Source organism: Pseudorca crassidens, chromosome 1, assembly GCF_039906515.1.
Source record: "Pseudorca crassidens isolate mPseCra1 chromosome 1, mPseCra1.hap1, whole genome shotgun sequence".
Lineage (NCBI taxonomy): Eukaryota > Metazoa > Chordata > Mammalia > Artiodactyla > Delphinidae > Pseudorca > Pseudorca crassidens.
In genome coordinates this window covers 13,878,949-13,895,499 of record NC_090296.1, presented here as the reverse complement: position 1 = coordinate 13,895,499, position 16,551 = coordinate 13,878,949, and the positions used below count along the sequence as shown (strand labels likewise).

Sequence of the window (16,551 nt, the reverse complement as noted above, 5' to 3'; positions counted from 1 at the left end):
TATTATATTTTCTTCTAGCATTTACTTTTCTTTCCTGGCACTTATCAGCTCTGCAATATTAGTTCAATGTCTTCACCCACATGAGACCATAATTCCATGAGGCCAGCAACTGTGCGTCTACCTTATTCATGACTCTCTCATGTAGTAGATGCTTTGGTAAATATTTGTCCATTGAATGAAGTCATAAATAAAACAGTTAGACATCATATCTAGTAAAGCCTATTAAAGAATACATGGTGGAGACATATGTTTCAGAAATATTTTTTCCAAAACAGTTAATACTTGAACATTTTTGATGCTTATGGATATTACCCCTCTATTATTCAGAAAACATTGTTATTTTGAATCATTTGCCAAGCCGTGTCAATCACTAAGGTTTTACTGATTACTTTTGTATTTACCACTTGTTTAAAAAAATCTAACTGTACTGATGGGCAAATTTTTATGTACATTTTTATTAGTACATCAAGCTAGTATGCACAGTGATTGAATCTGATTATATTGTCTTTAGACATCCTAACAAAATCTGTTATGCGTTTTTGACCATTAAATTATTCCCCAGTTCTGGAACACCATTTGCTTTTTAATATTATTTGAAGTGAAATAATATACATCATAGAATGCTTCACTGATACAAAGAAGAAAAATCTTCTAGGCCCCCATTCAAAAGTTAAAAATGAATGAAGTGGTAGGAAAGAAGCAAAAAAATTAACTGAAAAGTTTTCTTAAATTTTCTATTATACAAAATGCCTAATCCTGAATTTGTGATGGAATTAAAATGTGAATATAATTCAATGTAAGGCTTCACCACAACTGAAGTCATAGCTGGGGTTCATGGACCGGGTACTTGGGAGAAGTCTCAGCAAATGACCCCTGAACTCTTCCACAGCACAAGGCACTGTGCTACATACAGAGCAGTGGATGAAGCACACCTGGCCTGTCCTCCCAGAGCCTACAAGACTTTGGAAATGACTTTAGTGTCTTCTATACTAAGACCAGCTAAGGACTTCCTTGTTCTTAGATCTTGAAATGGAGGAGACATGGCACATCCCTCTTCACTCCTCTCCCAATTCTCAAAATGTAGTTGGGTGTGCATGGTCAGAAGTGGCAGGAATTAGTCATTCAAACCACATTTATCCTTGTCTCAAGTTCTGCCAGAAACTAATTTGATAAAATTTCTCAATCTTTCAAGAATATGGGGACCAGTTTGAAAAATACAAAGCAGCTTACTAAGAATGTCAGCCAGCTTCTAAATTTATTTGATTCTCACCTAGAAATTATCTTGCCTATGCAGAATATGAATACCACATAAATATCTACCAAAAGATATATAGTCAGATCTTAAAATGCTACATCAATGCGAAAGGGATTAAACTTTTAGCTTGAAAATAATATACTCTGCCACTTAAAAGTCAAAGTGAAAGCTATTTTATTATGAAAGTGTTAGTACAAAGGCACATTTTCATGTCTCCAAAATATATGTTGATTTAGGACTATAACGGTAGTAGAATGTCTTTAATAATCAGACAATTCTTCTTTTCAAATGATTATTTGAAAGAAAAGCTTTATGGCAGATAAGAATTAAGCTATGTGAGTATCGTTTTACTCAGTAAAATAGGAAGGCAAATTTCAATTCCGCTGGAGAGGACAGTTGCATCATTTGAGACTCATAAGGTGACAGATGGCCAGTTATCAAAGAATAAAACATGTGAAAATGAATTCTAGACAGTCATGGAACAGATCTTTTCAATTAAAAAAATTACATGCTTGTTCCTTGTCTATCAAAAAAAAACAGTTAAGTGGTATGCTTTCACATTTAAAAATAGACAGCAAATCTCCAATGTACAGAGTGCCATATTTTTAGTGGGCGTTGTGTGGGAGAGCGAGAATTGTGATGAAGGAAGCAGAGGGGTAGCTATCATAGTTGCAAGTTCATAAAACACAATTCACTTTTGATTAATTACGAGTAATATGAATAACAGTAACAGAAAGTACATAGAAGCTTAAATATTTTGGGACTCAATTATATCCGAAGGCACAGAATTCCATTTTTAAAACATCCTCTTCCTACCAATAATCCAAGGTACTTAAATAAAAGGCAAAAATGGTGCTTTTTGAGAAAGATTCTTTTGTAATCTAATACAAAAATAAACACCAAATTATTATTTTAAATATACTTAAGGCATTATAATCACATGGTAGTTAAAATTGAAATTCTATTTTAGATAGTAAATATATAGAATTTTGCATAGGATAGAGGATGATTCATTGTTATTCTTTTATAAATTATTGGGTTTTGTTTTTAAATTTTCATTATTCTTTCAATGATTTTCTAAAAGGGAGGAATTTTCATATTTTTGATACTAAAAAGGGATCATTCTAGAGTTAGAACCTTCTTTCTTAACCTTTTGAAAGAAAAAATATATAAAAAGCTGCTACTTCTACATTGCTACACAGTTCTATAAATATTATAGTACCTGAGCAAAGAAAAGCACATGTAAGGATGGCATAACTCATTAAACAAAGACAATGCTTTATATTTAAAAATTTAGAACACAACAACATACATTGCTATTCATGAGCTAATCAATTTGATTACAAAAGTAAAAGATAAGCTTTCAAAATACACTGTTAAAATCCCTCTAAAATGGTATACATATAGCAGGGGCATTATTTTCTGCTACAAAATTTCCATTGCTATTTTTAGTCCACAATTGTTGCATAAAGTATTTCTTCCATAAAAGGCTCTCACACTTACAAATATAACCTCAAGATGATCAGCCGGCAAAAAAAAAAAAAAAAAAGACCGAACGAAAAGACAAATTTATTTTAGACTGAAATAGAAAAGGAAAAAAATGCAAGAAACGTGATATTTGCAAGTATCTATTTAGCAGAAAGCCCTGAAAATAAAAAATCAAAACAACCCCCCCCCCAAAAAAAGCCCACACATATCTGGGGGATATTTAATAATGATGCTAGATTGCATTATATGAGAAACCATGTAATTTTATACCTCGGGTTTCAAATCTCTGTGTACCACTCCAACATCATGCATGTGGCTTACAGCTGAAACAAGCTTCCGCATGATGTAGCTGGCTTCTGTCTCACTGAAGTGTTTCTTTCTCTTAATGCGTTCAAATAGCTCTCCCCCGTTCAGAAGTTCCATCACTAGAAATGTGTGAAGCTAGAAAAGAAAGAAGAATAATGTGGAGGGCCTTAACGAAGAGGAGTAGAAGCTTATCAACGTATAAAACATTTCCTGACTATGAACTATTACCAATAAATTTAAATAGTCCCTTGTTAAAATAGTCAACAGCGACCCTTATATTTTAGGGGAAAGAGTTGAAGGATAATGTGACTTTTTTAGAGTTCTATTTTGGTAATGGAAAATTTCAAGTACTGCAGTGAAATTTTTGTATATCCTTTCCTTGACTAATTCTTTCATTTGAATTCCATTCCAACCCTCTCTATCAAGTGTACATATCTTTCTTCTTAAAGTGTAACCTAGTACAGATAATAATGTGAAATTGGCTGCTTTAAATACTATAGATTACTGATGGAATATGGGCAACTACCCCCAGGAGGCCTGACACACACATTTAATGGCAAATTTACCTTTTAAAAAAGGCACGGTTGGATGATGTCACTTTAAATCTTCTGTTAGGGCTCAACAGATTAGTTTCAGTGTTCCTGTTAATTCCCATGCCAAATACCCATAACTCACTTTGGGCTTTTTTTTTTTTTTTAAATAATTGCTTTTGATCCCAAGGCATTATCTTAATTAAATAGTATTAAAAGTCATGTATTTACTATGTTTTGCATACATTCCCATAAAGAAAATAATGTAGGAGCTATTGAAAAGCAAGGGAATTACATCAGCTCCCCAACGAACACAAATGGTTTAAAAAAGATACAAATCAATATTCAGATTCAAGTGCTATGCCTTATAGCACCAATGTCACTCAACAAACGAAACAAAGTATGCTTCCCTTTGAATTAGCAAAGTCCAGGAAAATTGCTTCATTAAAAAGATGATTATAAAGACATTATCCTGCACATAGTGGGCAAATTCTAGAAGGTGAATAACGCTTTTATCAAGAGAATTGCTCCCAGGCTATTAGAGACCATGCTAATTTGAGTTTCTACATCAGACAAATTAAGATCAAATCTAAAGGTCTGCTACAAGTATATGCCAGCAAGCTTTAAAAAAATGAGGGGCAAGACCTATAGTGGTTTAAGAGATAGGTTTTAGAGTCAAACCTGCATCTGAATGCCAGTTCTGCTACTTACTTATGACCTTGGGGGTGTTACTTTACCTCTATGAACTTTAGCACCCTTACCAATGAAATGCAGGTAACAGTGAAAAAATGTATATATAGTAGCTTGAATAATGGCCCTCCAAAGATGTCCATATCCTAATCCCCAGAACCTATGGATGTTACCTTATATGGTAAAGGGGTTTTTCAGAAGTGATTAAGGCTCTTGAGATGGGAAGGCTGTCTTAATTATCCACCAGAGTCAACAGTATGAGATGGGACTATGGAAACAAAAGACTGGAACGAAACATGGAAGGGTCACAAGTCAAGAATGTGGGCAGTCTCCAGAGCTAAAAAAGAGAAGTAAATAAGCTGTCCCTTAGAACCTCCAGAAGGAACCAGCCCTGCTGACACCGTGACTTTACAGCAGTGAGGCTGATTTTGATTATCTGACCTCCAGACCGTAAGATAATACCTCCGTATTGTTTTAGGTTTGTGGTAATTTGTAACAGCAGCAATAGGAAACTAATAGAGTAGTAAAGCACAAATCATGGTACACAAACTACACTGCTGTACAGTCAAAGGCTGGAGACACACCCTCAATCAATTTCACCCATCAGTTGAAAAGAGGACTATGGTGGATTCGGGCATGATCTAGGCAACTGTGTCACCATCATGGAAAAAACAACGCAAACTATCAACAACTGTATATTAGAATGATAATATATTTATACTGGTATACATAGGATTACATCATGAGATGGTTTCTATTCTAGTAACTCTTGAATATAAAAATAGCAAATAATAAAGTTAATTTGTCACATAAGTAAAATATTAGGGATGTAGGTCCTGAGATCTGACAGTGGCCTGACGGTCAGAGATGGAAAGTCTTTCGGGGGAAGTAGCTAGGGGCACAGCTGCAAAACCGAGGGGTGTGTCCAAGGTCATCCACCAAGCCCTTGATGGATGTGTGGATCGCCTTCAACAGGAGACTACCTAGGCTCCTTGTAAGCACCCTCAGTGGGCAGGGGACTCTACCTGCACTGTAGTTGAGTGGCCTGGTGAGGTGGAGGCAGCAGAGGAGCAGGGAGAACAGTTCCCCCCGAGTCCTTGCTTCAAAGAGCTTCCTTTCCTGACTATAAGCACCAAGGATGCAAGTAGATGATGTCATTTTTGGGTGCTCACTCACCTGATGTGAAAACCAGGCTTTGTGTCTGCCTCCTCTAAGGCAGTAGAACAAAGTAATTAATTAAGTGCTCGTTCTGAGGTTGGACTGCATGGGTTCAGATTCCAGCAGTACCACTTATAAACTGGGAGACCCGGTTACTTAATTTCCGGGAGTTTGATGATACATGTAGAATGAGTGCTACCATACCTGTACCACGTAACGTATGTGAAAATAAACAGCAGCAGTTATTATAGTTATGATGCTCCTGCTGCTGCCGCCTGGTTTCCCCACCGTGTGTCATGCTTGGCCACGGCACTCTGGGAAGGTTCAATGTGGTAGAGAACTGGGCCACCGCTCTCCTAGGACGTGGATGTCACGGTACCACACTGGAGAGAGCCCAGAACCGGAGACCAAGTCTTCCTACTAGACTTTCACTGATGTGCTATGTGACCTTGGTTGGACGAGTCTCGTGATGCACCCCTCCCCCCACTTTTTTTTTCCTGTGGGAAAACACTCATGACCTTTCTGAACCTCAGTTTCTTCTCTGGTAAAGTGAGGGCCAACCACATCCAGGACTGGTTTCAGCTCTCGTGCGCAGCACGCTGTCTTGCGTCAGACTGTGCCATCCCGCTCAGTCCCAGGAGGAGAGATGACTGTAATGGAGAGATTTCTGCAGGGAAGGAGACATGGACCTGACAAAACAGTGTTCCTCCTGTGTCTAACGTTACATAACCCTGTGTGAGGGGACTGCTGGAAAGTGGGACCGGGGGTAGAAGGCGGGGAGCATGACCTGGCCTGTGGCCTGAGCAGAATCTGTCACCTGGAATGAGAAGATGGAAAGAGAGTATCTTTGCCCTCTGCTTCCTATTTGCTCTTTCAGTTTGCATTAATGAGGCTTTAGGCTAAGTTCTACTCTTGAAGTTAAAGGGTTAAGTTGACGGCTGAAAATGACTGAGTACTGAGAGGTACGCCGAGACGAAGCTATGCGGGGTGGTAGCTGAACGTGCAGTAAGCACCGTGAGCTGGGCTTTAGCCCCCCGTCCTCCTTCCAGGTCCTACACGACCACGACTGAGTGAGAGAAGCAGAAGTGAGAGGAAGCATTGATTTGGGGATGGGTGAAAGCATGCGTGGAGTGGCTTCTCACCCTCTCACGTGGCTCGGTCATGTCCCATATCCCTGACTTTGACCCAGCACCAACACAACTGATGAAAAGTAGAACCCTGTAATATGAATTAGTATCCACAGAAAAAAAAGTGGACTACCTGATCGTGAAAAACTTCATGTAATTTCACGATATTGGGGTGTCCTTCACAGAGTTTCAGAGCTGTTATTTCTTTCTGAGTATTGGCTTCCAACCTGCAAGATGAAACAGTTAGTCTCTACATCCCTCTTCACCAAGTTTTTGGAAGCATTGCCCCAATCCTAATTTTGTTTTTATTTACAGTATATTCAGAAGGTAAGTGTCAAAGTATCAGAATGAGGCTTCCCTGAAAGTAGTGAGTCATACACCCACCAGAACAAGTAAAGCATTATTCTTGAGAAAAATGATCATTTCTGAGTCAGGAAAGAGCTAATCACATGAAGAAATGGATGTCTACTTGCCTGAAAATTTGGTAATAAGAATATACAATCATGGAGGTAATAATCAGTTACCAAAACAACTAGCTGGCTCTCAAACTACCCCTAGGTCACTAAATAATTGCAGAACAAAATATTTCAAATATACAACTAACAGGAATGGCAAAAGCTGCTGAACTCACTAAGCGAGTCTGATTAAACAACACCGCCACAAGAAAGTCTTCTCATAATAACCTGAAAAGCATATCATACTATGATTTATGTCTAAAATGGATTACTTTCTCAGAGCTAGAAGTATAATGGATCAACTGATGAGCTGAATGGCTAAAACCTTGGTTGAAAACCTTATAATATACCATTATTTTCCTTTTAAATAAAAATAGTAATTTATAGAAGCCATTGACTAGGACAAATACATAAGAGAGACTGCTGGAAATGTGATACCTTTTGCTGATTATTTTGACCGCAAACGCTTGGTTACTTTTTTTGTTTATGCACTTTCGACAGATGGAAAAACTTCCTTCTCCCAATGGTTTGTCCTTCAGATCTAGGTCATAGTGTTGATAGAATGGAGAGTCCTGACAAGAAACCAACATCATTTCACTTAAGAAAATATTAGTAATACACAGGGATAGATAAAATTGTTGAGTAACAGAACATTATTAATGTTAATAGGAGTGGAATACACTTATAATCTCTAAAAATTCATCATTAGCTCATTTCTATCATATATGTCACTTATTTAAAATATATTACTTTCTATCGTAAGAAACGAGCTCATTCAAATGGATGTTAATAATTCTCTAGGGCAAATCTTACTATTTCCATTTATTCATTTTTTAAAATTACATTTTAGTCAAATGGAAAGTCTATTAAATTTACTTGACTTGAGAAAGTCAATTAGTGTTGGTATTTAAACCATGAATATGTCATTTAATTAACCACATGGCTACACCTTCATCATTGCACTCCTTGCCACATTTGTCACTCCGGGACGATCGACTCCCATGTGAAACTGAAGAGGGTCTATGACGGCTGCATTACGCTTGAAGAGAATAGAAGGAGCAACAAAGGAATAGCCCTAAAAAAAAAGAAAGGTAAAAAAATAAGGATTTGCAATTTTCCAGTTTAGCACAGACTGGATTGTAATCATTTTTTTCTTCTTTGATTCCGTGCTTTCACCACTGAGGGCGTGGGTTCGATCCCGCATTGGGGAACTAAGATCCCACAAGCCACATGGTGAGGCCAAAAAAAAAAAAAAAAAAAAAGCTCAAATATTTGTTAAGATGAATCTAAAATGCAAGGTTATATCAAATCAATAGAATAATGCTTTTCAGAAGGAGATCACGCCATCTTCTGGTAGAACTAAACCAATTCAAAATTAAAGGCAGAAAAATACTTCCTTCCTATCCCATCCCCAGTCTCTGACTCATAGATATAATTCTTTTGCATTGCTGATAAAAGTTTGCTTATAAACGAACACAATTAACTTCTCAAAAAAGGTACAGTTAAGGAACTAAAAAGTGGTCCAAATGCTACTGGTTTTCAAACTAGATAAATAGCAAGTTTCATTCCAGTCAGTTTCTAATTCAGCAATTATTTGACTCATTATATTTCCTTAGGTTAAATTCAAAACTGAGTTTTAGAAAAGGAGTCAAATCAAACGGCAGAATGATGTGCTGAACCAAAAGTGGTACAGATCTTCCTTGACTTACAATGGGGTTAAGTCCTGACAGACCCACCATAAATTGAAAATACCCTAAGTTGAAAATGCATTTAACACACCTAACCTACCAGACGTCACAGCTTAGCCTGGCCTACCTTAAACTCAGAACACTTACATTAGCCTACAGATGAGTAAAATCATCTAACACAAAGCATATTTAATAATAAAGTGTTGGATACCTCATGTCATTTACTGACTACTGTACTGAAAGTGAAAAACAATGGTTGTTTGGGTTCCGATTGGTTGTAAGTGTATCGGCTATTTATCCTCGTGATCGAGTGGCCGACTGGGAGCCGGGGCTCACTGCTGCTGCCCAGCATCGTGAGAGGATCGTACTGCACATCACCATCCCAGGAAAGATCAAAATTCTAAGTATGGTTTCCGTGGAATGCGTATCACTTTTGCACCACCATAAAGTCAAAAGATCCTAAGCTGAACCATCGTAAATTGGGGACCATCTGTATAATGATGGATGATTAATCTGTTTAAGCTAGAACATTCACTAATTCGAGGAACATTTTTTTCAACATCTGCTTTGTCCCAGCCAAGTGCTAGCCACTAGTGTCACCTATGTCCAGAGACAGTGTCTGGACAGCCAAATTAAACCATACTACTGGGATACTAACGGGAGTCAAAGAAGTGAAGCTATGATGCCATTTAATAGAATATTTTATCTTAAGTCTGAGAAAAGATCCTTTCCTAAGTGTAAAATCCTTTCTAAATCTTTTTTACGAGTTGAGAAACAGTTCTGATTAGTCACTGAAGATAAAGAATCAGATAACACTGCTTATGAATTAAGGAATATTTTGTATGATTAGAAGTAAAGTAGTATTATATTCTCTATAAAAGAGCTTGAACAGAAGTAAAATTTCAGGTGTAAATTCAACACATATTTATTTGCAATATCTCTGTATTTAATAATTTTGAAGAGATTATACAGTCCTGTTTTTCAAGATGCCAAAAAGCTTTCACATGGGAAAATTAATCTTTTCTTTCAAAGCATACATGGCCAACAAACATGTGTGGGCTCTTGGAGATTACCTGAAACAGCCTCTCGGAGCTCTGGGGCAGTGCTGCGGGAGAGTAGGTGGGGTCCATTTCTGTGAACTCTTCTGCAAAGTTACTCACATCTAATTCATCTCGGATGACTGGCTTAAAGGGTGCGGGCACTTTTTTGGCAGCTAAATCATCCCAATTTATTTTCTAAAACAGAGAAAGAAAATTGGTACAAAGTAGAAATCAACAAAGTTGAAATATATTTTTGAAAAATAACAAAGATAATGATTTTAATTAAACAACAAAGAGAAGCACATATATTTTTTAATATTTATCTTATTTATTTTTGGCTGCATTGGGTCTTTGTTGCTGTGCACGGGCTTTCTCTAGTTGCAGCGAGAGGGGACTACTCTTTGTTGTGGTGCACGGGCTTCTCACTGCGGTGGCTTCCCTTGTTGCGGAACACAGGCTCTAGGCATGCGGGCTTCAGTAGTTGTGGCACGCAGGCTCATTAGTTGTGGCTCGCGGGCTTCCGTAGTTGTAGCTCGCAGGCTCTAGAGCGCAGGCTCAGTAGTTGTGGCGCACGGGCTTAGTTGCTCTGCGGCATGTAGGATCTTCCCGGACGAGGGCTTGAACCCGTGTGCCCTGCACTGGAGGGCGGATTCTTAATCACTGCGCCACCAGGGAAGCGCGAGAAGCACATATTTCAAACTAATGATTTAAAAAAATATTTTTTTACAAGCAGGAGCACATTTTTTGACCACAGCTTATAGCTCACTAAAGCTGTGACTGAGATGAGACTGTTCTCCACCACTGTGGAATCTCGTCCTGGCCACTGGGGGGCACCAGGACACCCTAGTTCACCCTAGGGATAACAAAAATTATTTTGTCATGAGTCCCCTGAGACAGGCGTTAAGCCAAACCAAAACCAAACCAAACCTAAACTAAACTATAATAAAGGGCTTTAAAATGGATATGAATATTAACTCTAAAGGAACATCCCTAATTTTTAGAGGCAGTGTTAACTAGCTTTCCTTCTGTACTTGCTTTTCCTCCTGGCCATCTGGACAAATTAGAAAATAAACAAACTCACTCTAATTCATGCATTGGTTTATGTCTATAAGTCTAAATGATACTGTGATAGTATGAACTGACGTAACCATTCTTTTCTCATTCAACTGTGATTAAGCTATTCAACACTGCCTCTTCTCTACCCCATGGGATGATCCAGGCCCCCTTTCTACCCATGTCAGTCACTGTCTGATAAACTGCCATGTCTTCTATTATTCAAATTCAACCCTCTGTTCCGTTTTCTTATTCTCCTTCTGCCACGAGAAACAACCTCAGGTTATACTTACTGAATTGAATCCCACAGATACCCTATTAATATATTTCTCTTATAATCTAAGATGTCATCCTTGATAGTAAGATACACACTTATTTTATGTACCATTAAGAAAGAAAAAGCATTACCACTTAGAATAGTAAAATGCTGTCCACTGTAAGCTGCACACTGATTTCAGAGATGGTGAAATGTGAAACTTGTACTTCTTGGTTGATGACATCCAGTAAGTATAATCAACTAACATAAAATGTTTTTATTATGCCCTCTTGTGGACGCAATGGAGGTAAAATCATTGAATTAGACCTTCAAAGTTTTCAGCTAAAATGGGTTTTAGAGATCATTTAGTTCATCCTCTTTATTTGATCCAGACGGAAATGGAAGCCCGGAAATCAGAACCAACCTTTTCACTTAAACCTTTGGGAGGGTCAGTCTCCTGACTTTCTAGTTCGTGTTCTTTCCTAGTGTATGATTACATTACAAGCATATGATTACAAGCGTATGATTTGTGCTTGGCTCTTGGACATACATTAAGAGAAACTTCTAGAGTAAAGGAGTAATTTAAAGAAATATACTGTTAGCAGGAGAACGTTTAGTATGGAGAAAATTGAACGCTCTTACAATCCTCTCCACCTCCACCCCATTTGGGTCTTTACAAGTAGAATTTTGGTCTTTCCTGAAGTGTCCCTGTGATTTAACAAGTCAAGGCAATTAAATAACCTAAAATTACTATTCTAAGCTATAGAAAAGAGAAATTTCTCTAACATGAAAGCTATTTTGCAATATTCACAAGTACAGGGAACCGTGGAGAAAAAGATCCTAGGAAAATATGATTTGAGGTATTTTGCTTGAGTATGTTCTTGAATTTTACCTTATTGTTAATTTTTGAGCCGAACTCCTGAACAAGATATATGAAATAGTTTGTTCAAATGTTAACCTTTCCAAGCCATATTAATCTATGAAATGCACATGCTGAGAAATTACTTTTATTCTAAAGGTACTTCTCACTCTGTTACTGAACTTCTGTAAGATGTACAGTAATGATTTTTTAAATGGTTACACCAAGAGACTGAAATAAATGTGCCCTTTCTTGAGTATATAAGTACAGAGAGAGAATTCTTATTCTCAATTACTATTTGTTTTTCTATATTGAAAACACAATAAATAACAACATGAAAGCTTGCTCTGCAGCAGAGTTTTTTTCTTTGTTTTGGTTTGATAGTTTCATTAATTTTGGTGATAATAATGTAAAAGCTCAGTCTGCAAAGTAAAAATAAAACCTTGATGGTCCCTTTTGAGCATAAATATTTAGGTCATGCTTGTTGATACGATGAAATTATTTAAAAGTCATAAGCTCAGAGTTTTAGAAATCAAGGTCATGGTATCCCAGGTTGACCATTTAGATTGAAATAACTAGTCAACTCAGTCTATTTAACTTTTTTTTCGAGTTATCTAAAATTGTGGTCATTTTGTGGACAGCACTGAGCATACTAGGTTGAGCAGGCATGTTGGTGCTCTGCAGAACGGTCTTATTAGGCTTTTGCGGAATAAAGCGCTGTTTCAAGTACAAAGAAAGTAAATGAATAATTCCCTATATATTATAATACGTAACTGAGAAAGAGGCTGATTTTGAATTTTCTAAGATTTCTTCTGGGAAAAGAAGAGATGAAATCACTATCTAAAAAGTATAACACAGTGGCAGTAATAGCTCGTGAACTGAGAAGTAAAAAAATATAATAAAAGTCTCCTTAGTCTATATGCCTAAATCTTGAGATCACAAATGGAAATCAATACTCAGAAACTCTAACCAATAAGTACGTAGAAAATCAAATGTTATTATAATCCTCCCCTCTCTCCCTTCATATAGGGAGAAAAAGACCATTTAAGTTCCTACAAGTAGAATTCTGATTCTTCTTCAAGGGTCCCTGTCATTTAAAAATTGGGAGAAAATGACTCGGAAACAGCCCAAGTTCACTCATTCCACCAAGAACGCCAAGTACTCTGAAAACAGCAGGGCATATAAGACCATCTGTTCAGTATGTTTCACCTGAAAGAAGAGATGTTCTTTGATTTCATCTGCATCACGTGGACCACATCCCAGTCTTTTCTTGGGATCTTTCATCAACAGACGCTGAATTAGGTCTTTGGCTACAGCACTCATTTCTTGGGGATACGGAGGCTCGCTTTTTAATATTCTCCTGTAGGCAGATAAAACTTGCTGTTAAAACCACCATGGGATGAAGTGATAGTGACCGTATTCTTCACAGAAAACAAGTATGGCGCAACACACTCTGAAATTGAACTATATGTGAAAAACGGAGATAAAAATATGAGATACCATGAAATCAAATTTCTCAAACTTAAGCAGAAACGAAAAGCATTGATCATTTTCCAGTATAAGTCAATCCTCATGGGGAACTAACATCCCAAATATTTAATTAGAATAAAAAGGCTTGGGGTTGGATTAGATCTCCTATCTATGGACTAGACTCTATGAGTAAACCTTTTACAATGGAAACAACTTTAATAATCTCAGAGAAGAGAATTCAGCACTCAGATTTGGAAGGACAAAAGAAATCCCAACTCTGCCTGCCTAGCTTCTCTTGCCCTGTGTGCCAGTGAACATAAGGCGCCAGCGGGAATGGAGAGGGAAGGAAGCCCCAGAAAGGGAGAGTCAGAACCCATTGGACGTGGCTCAACTCCTGACACCAGAGCTGGGGGCTCTTCATGGGATGAAAGCATCTGCTTATTTATCTGCGATGCTAAAACAGACTGGAAAGCCTTAGAAGGCAAGTGGTGTTCAAAGATGGAGTAAACGCTACTATTTATTACAGAAAGTAAAAAAATTAAGATAATCAGGTTTCTTGATGAAATATCTTGAATTATTCTAAGGTCACAGATGAAATCGATCCAATCCAAATGTACCTTTGCCTCTCTTAAGAAAGAAATAATGGAAGGGGCTGATGGAAATTAAGAAGCTTAACATAGTACACATGGAGATAAACAGTTTCTCAATTATTTGGTTTGCAAAAAGATCCCCTGTTGTTCATGAAAATAGTAATAACTGTTGTGGAACAAAAAATAGATAATAAGTTAATGAGAAATAGTACAGTGCAGTAAGAACAGGAATTTGGAGCCTTTGGGGATCAAGTTCAAGCACTGGCTCTGCTGCTTATTGGCTGTGTGACCTTAAAAGAGTTAATTAATGCCTTTGTGCCACAGTTTCCTCAACCGCTTTCTCAACCGCAGTACCTGCCTAAAATGGGTACTATGCCTCTTAAATGTGTGAAGACGTGATGTACGGTGCTTGGCACTGCCCCTGAAACATAGCAAATGCTTGATAAATATGAACTACTCACTGTCCTGCTCCCCTATTTAAGGCAACCACAAAGAAAACAGACAGCCTGTAGCAAGAAGCACTGAGCATCAGGGAAATGATGGTGGGATGGTAACTTCTGACTGAACATTCCAGCAAGTGTTGTTCATTTCAAAGCGAATTCTACTTCTAGCACTCCATCCTGGAAACCTAAGAAAATGCTGAAAGAACAAGCCCCCCCCCCCCAAAAAAAAAAGCAGAACCTCTTTTCTTTCTGATTCTTTAGTGTTTTCCCATGACTCACTGCCCGTCAGGGTTGCGACATTAGAGAATAATCCTCTCCCGACATAAGGTGCGGGCGCCCTGTTTCTCAGGGAAAAGCAAGCACAGCCTGTTCCGCTTCTCCATCTTTAATGTCCTTTCTGCAAGCAAGAGCTTCTTGTGTAAAAGGACCAGGCTCTAGATTCACTGCTGCTGAACCATGTGTAAAAGAAGCACTTTGGCTGACTTCATCTGAGGGTGCCGACTCTGTACTGTTACTCTTACACCTAAGTCAGCGACGTTTACTGGCAGTCTGCTCCGTCAGGCACTGGGGGAAGGAATGGTCAGTCTTGTTGACCGTGGTGGGTTCGTGGAGAAGGAGGGCCAGCCAGAGAGCCATGAGCACCTGAAGAGAGGCACGGCCCCACTGAAATGCCCAGACTGCAAGGAGGCACAGGAGACCCTGTGCACACTTAAGGGCAGTAGTCTGGACACACAGACAACAGCATCGGTGTGCCACCGGGGTGTGCGTCAGGTCCACATGCAAGGGAATGAGAGGTTTAGATTCGGGTGAGGCAGGGATCAGATCGGGAAGAAACTGAGTAGAAATCTACAGGAATTCCTGCTGAAAACAGTGCTGATGAGGGAACATGCAGAACAAACAGCGATGACCCTCCCCTTTCCTGAGTGAGAATAGGGCCAGAAGCAGCGGGAGCAGACCCGCACAGAGCACGCTGAACACCCACCCGACGTAGAGGAGTGACAGCAGGAGCCTTGCTGGAGACTCACGGAAGGACCACTGCTGTTGTCATATAAGCAGAGTGAGACAGGGTTTCCTTAGCGATGTGGAGAGGCTCTGAAGCCCAGGAAGAGGACCAGAAACTGGGGATGGGGTGGTAAGGAGACAGTAGGCTCAACCCTTTCCTCCACGGGAAGATGATCCCGGATTTACCTTCTTCTTATACTATTTCCTTGAAATGCACCGGGTCAAGGTGGATGTGAGGCGTCAGGTGTTCAGTCATTCTGAAGTTACCCCTGAGAAGTGAACTGCCCCTGGCCAGACAGGTGTGAACAGGCACGTAGGTCCTGGGGGTTGTCTTGTCCAGGACTATTTAAAACATATTCACGAGCCTCTGTGTGTTCTCTCTTATTCCCGAGGGTGTCCTTGTGGGGGCTTGGAAGCTGTGTTCGTGGGAGTTAGAAGACAGAGTTCCTGCGCTGAGTTTCCTCTGCTGGGTGGTCCATGCCCGCCCACTAGGTCCCATCACTAATGGCTGAGCGTGTCCCTTCTGGTCTGGGAAGTCAGGCCTAGGTGGTTGGAAAGACCTCTGATGAGATGTTTGAAGTTGTCATGCCGATACACTATGCTTCCTGACCTGTATCCTTCCAGAAAGCTAAGTAAAACTGGTGCCAGATTCCAGCCTGTTGTGCCCTGTGAGTATGAATGTCAGTCTGAGGGCCAGCCCACCGTGGCTGTGCAGAGTGGGCGCTGAGAAATGCGGGTGCAGGTGGAGGATTTCTGTGGGATGCCCACTTGTAACAATACCAGGGCATCTCGCAACAAGGGCTGGGAGACATTTCTTGGGTGTTGGCTGCCACTTTACCTCTTCCAATGTGCTTGATTTCTGAACTGGTAATAACCCAGAGCTATTTTTTCTTGCTTCCAAATGAATCTTAGAGCTCTCTGTAAAATCAGAACAAGCTCTGAATTAACATATCACGTTGAACACTTCAGTGTATATTATCATTCGATCCATACAAAATTCCTATCAAAAGGCTATTATTATCCCTGTCTTACAGATGAGGAAAGATTCCTTTCAAAAAAAAAACCAAGAAATATACATATGAATTAAAATTTCAACCAGATACTTTAGAACCTGGATAATATTAATATTTATTTGCAAGAA

The 16,551-nt window shown here is 38.9% G+C and overlaps 1 protein-coding gene across 8 annotated transcripts in view; it reads right to left on the bottom strand.

The window, feature by feature from the left end:
* Positions 1–16,551, bottom strand: part of RPS6KA5 (ribosomal protein S6 kinase A5) — a 182,159-nt gene that overhangs the window by 10,880 nt on the left and 154,728 nt on the right. For 7 of the 8 annotated variants that reach the window (XM_067727695.1, XM_067727716.1, XM_067727762.1 and 4 more), the window contains 6 exons: positions 13,115–13,265; positions 9,771–9,932; positions 7,959–8,084; positions 7,448–7,581; positions 6,688–6,781; positions 3,014–3,184 (listed from right to left, as the gene is read on the bottom strand). In XM_067727695.1, coding sequence (XP_067583796.1) covers positions 3,014–3,184; positions 6,688–6,781; positions 7,448–7,581; positions 7,959–8,084; positions 9,771–9,932; positions 13,115–13,265 — 838 coding nt within the window. Of the gene's footprint in view, positions 1–3,013; positions 3,185–6,687; positions 6,782–7,447; positions 7,582–7,958; positions 8,085–9,770; positions 9,933–13,114; positions 13,266–16,248; positions 16,329–16,551 lie in introns of all 8 variants that reach the window. The other variant, XM_067727705.1, reaches the window with a different exon arrangement.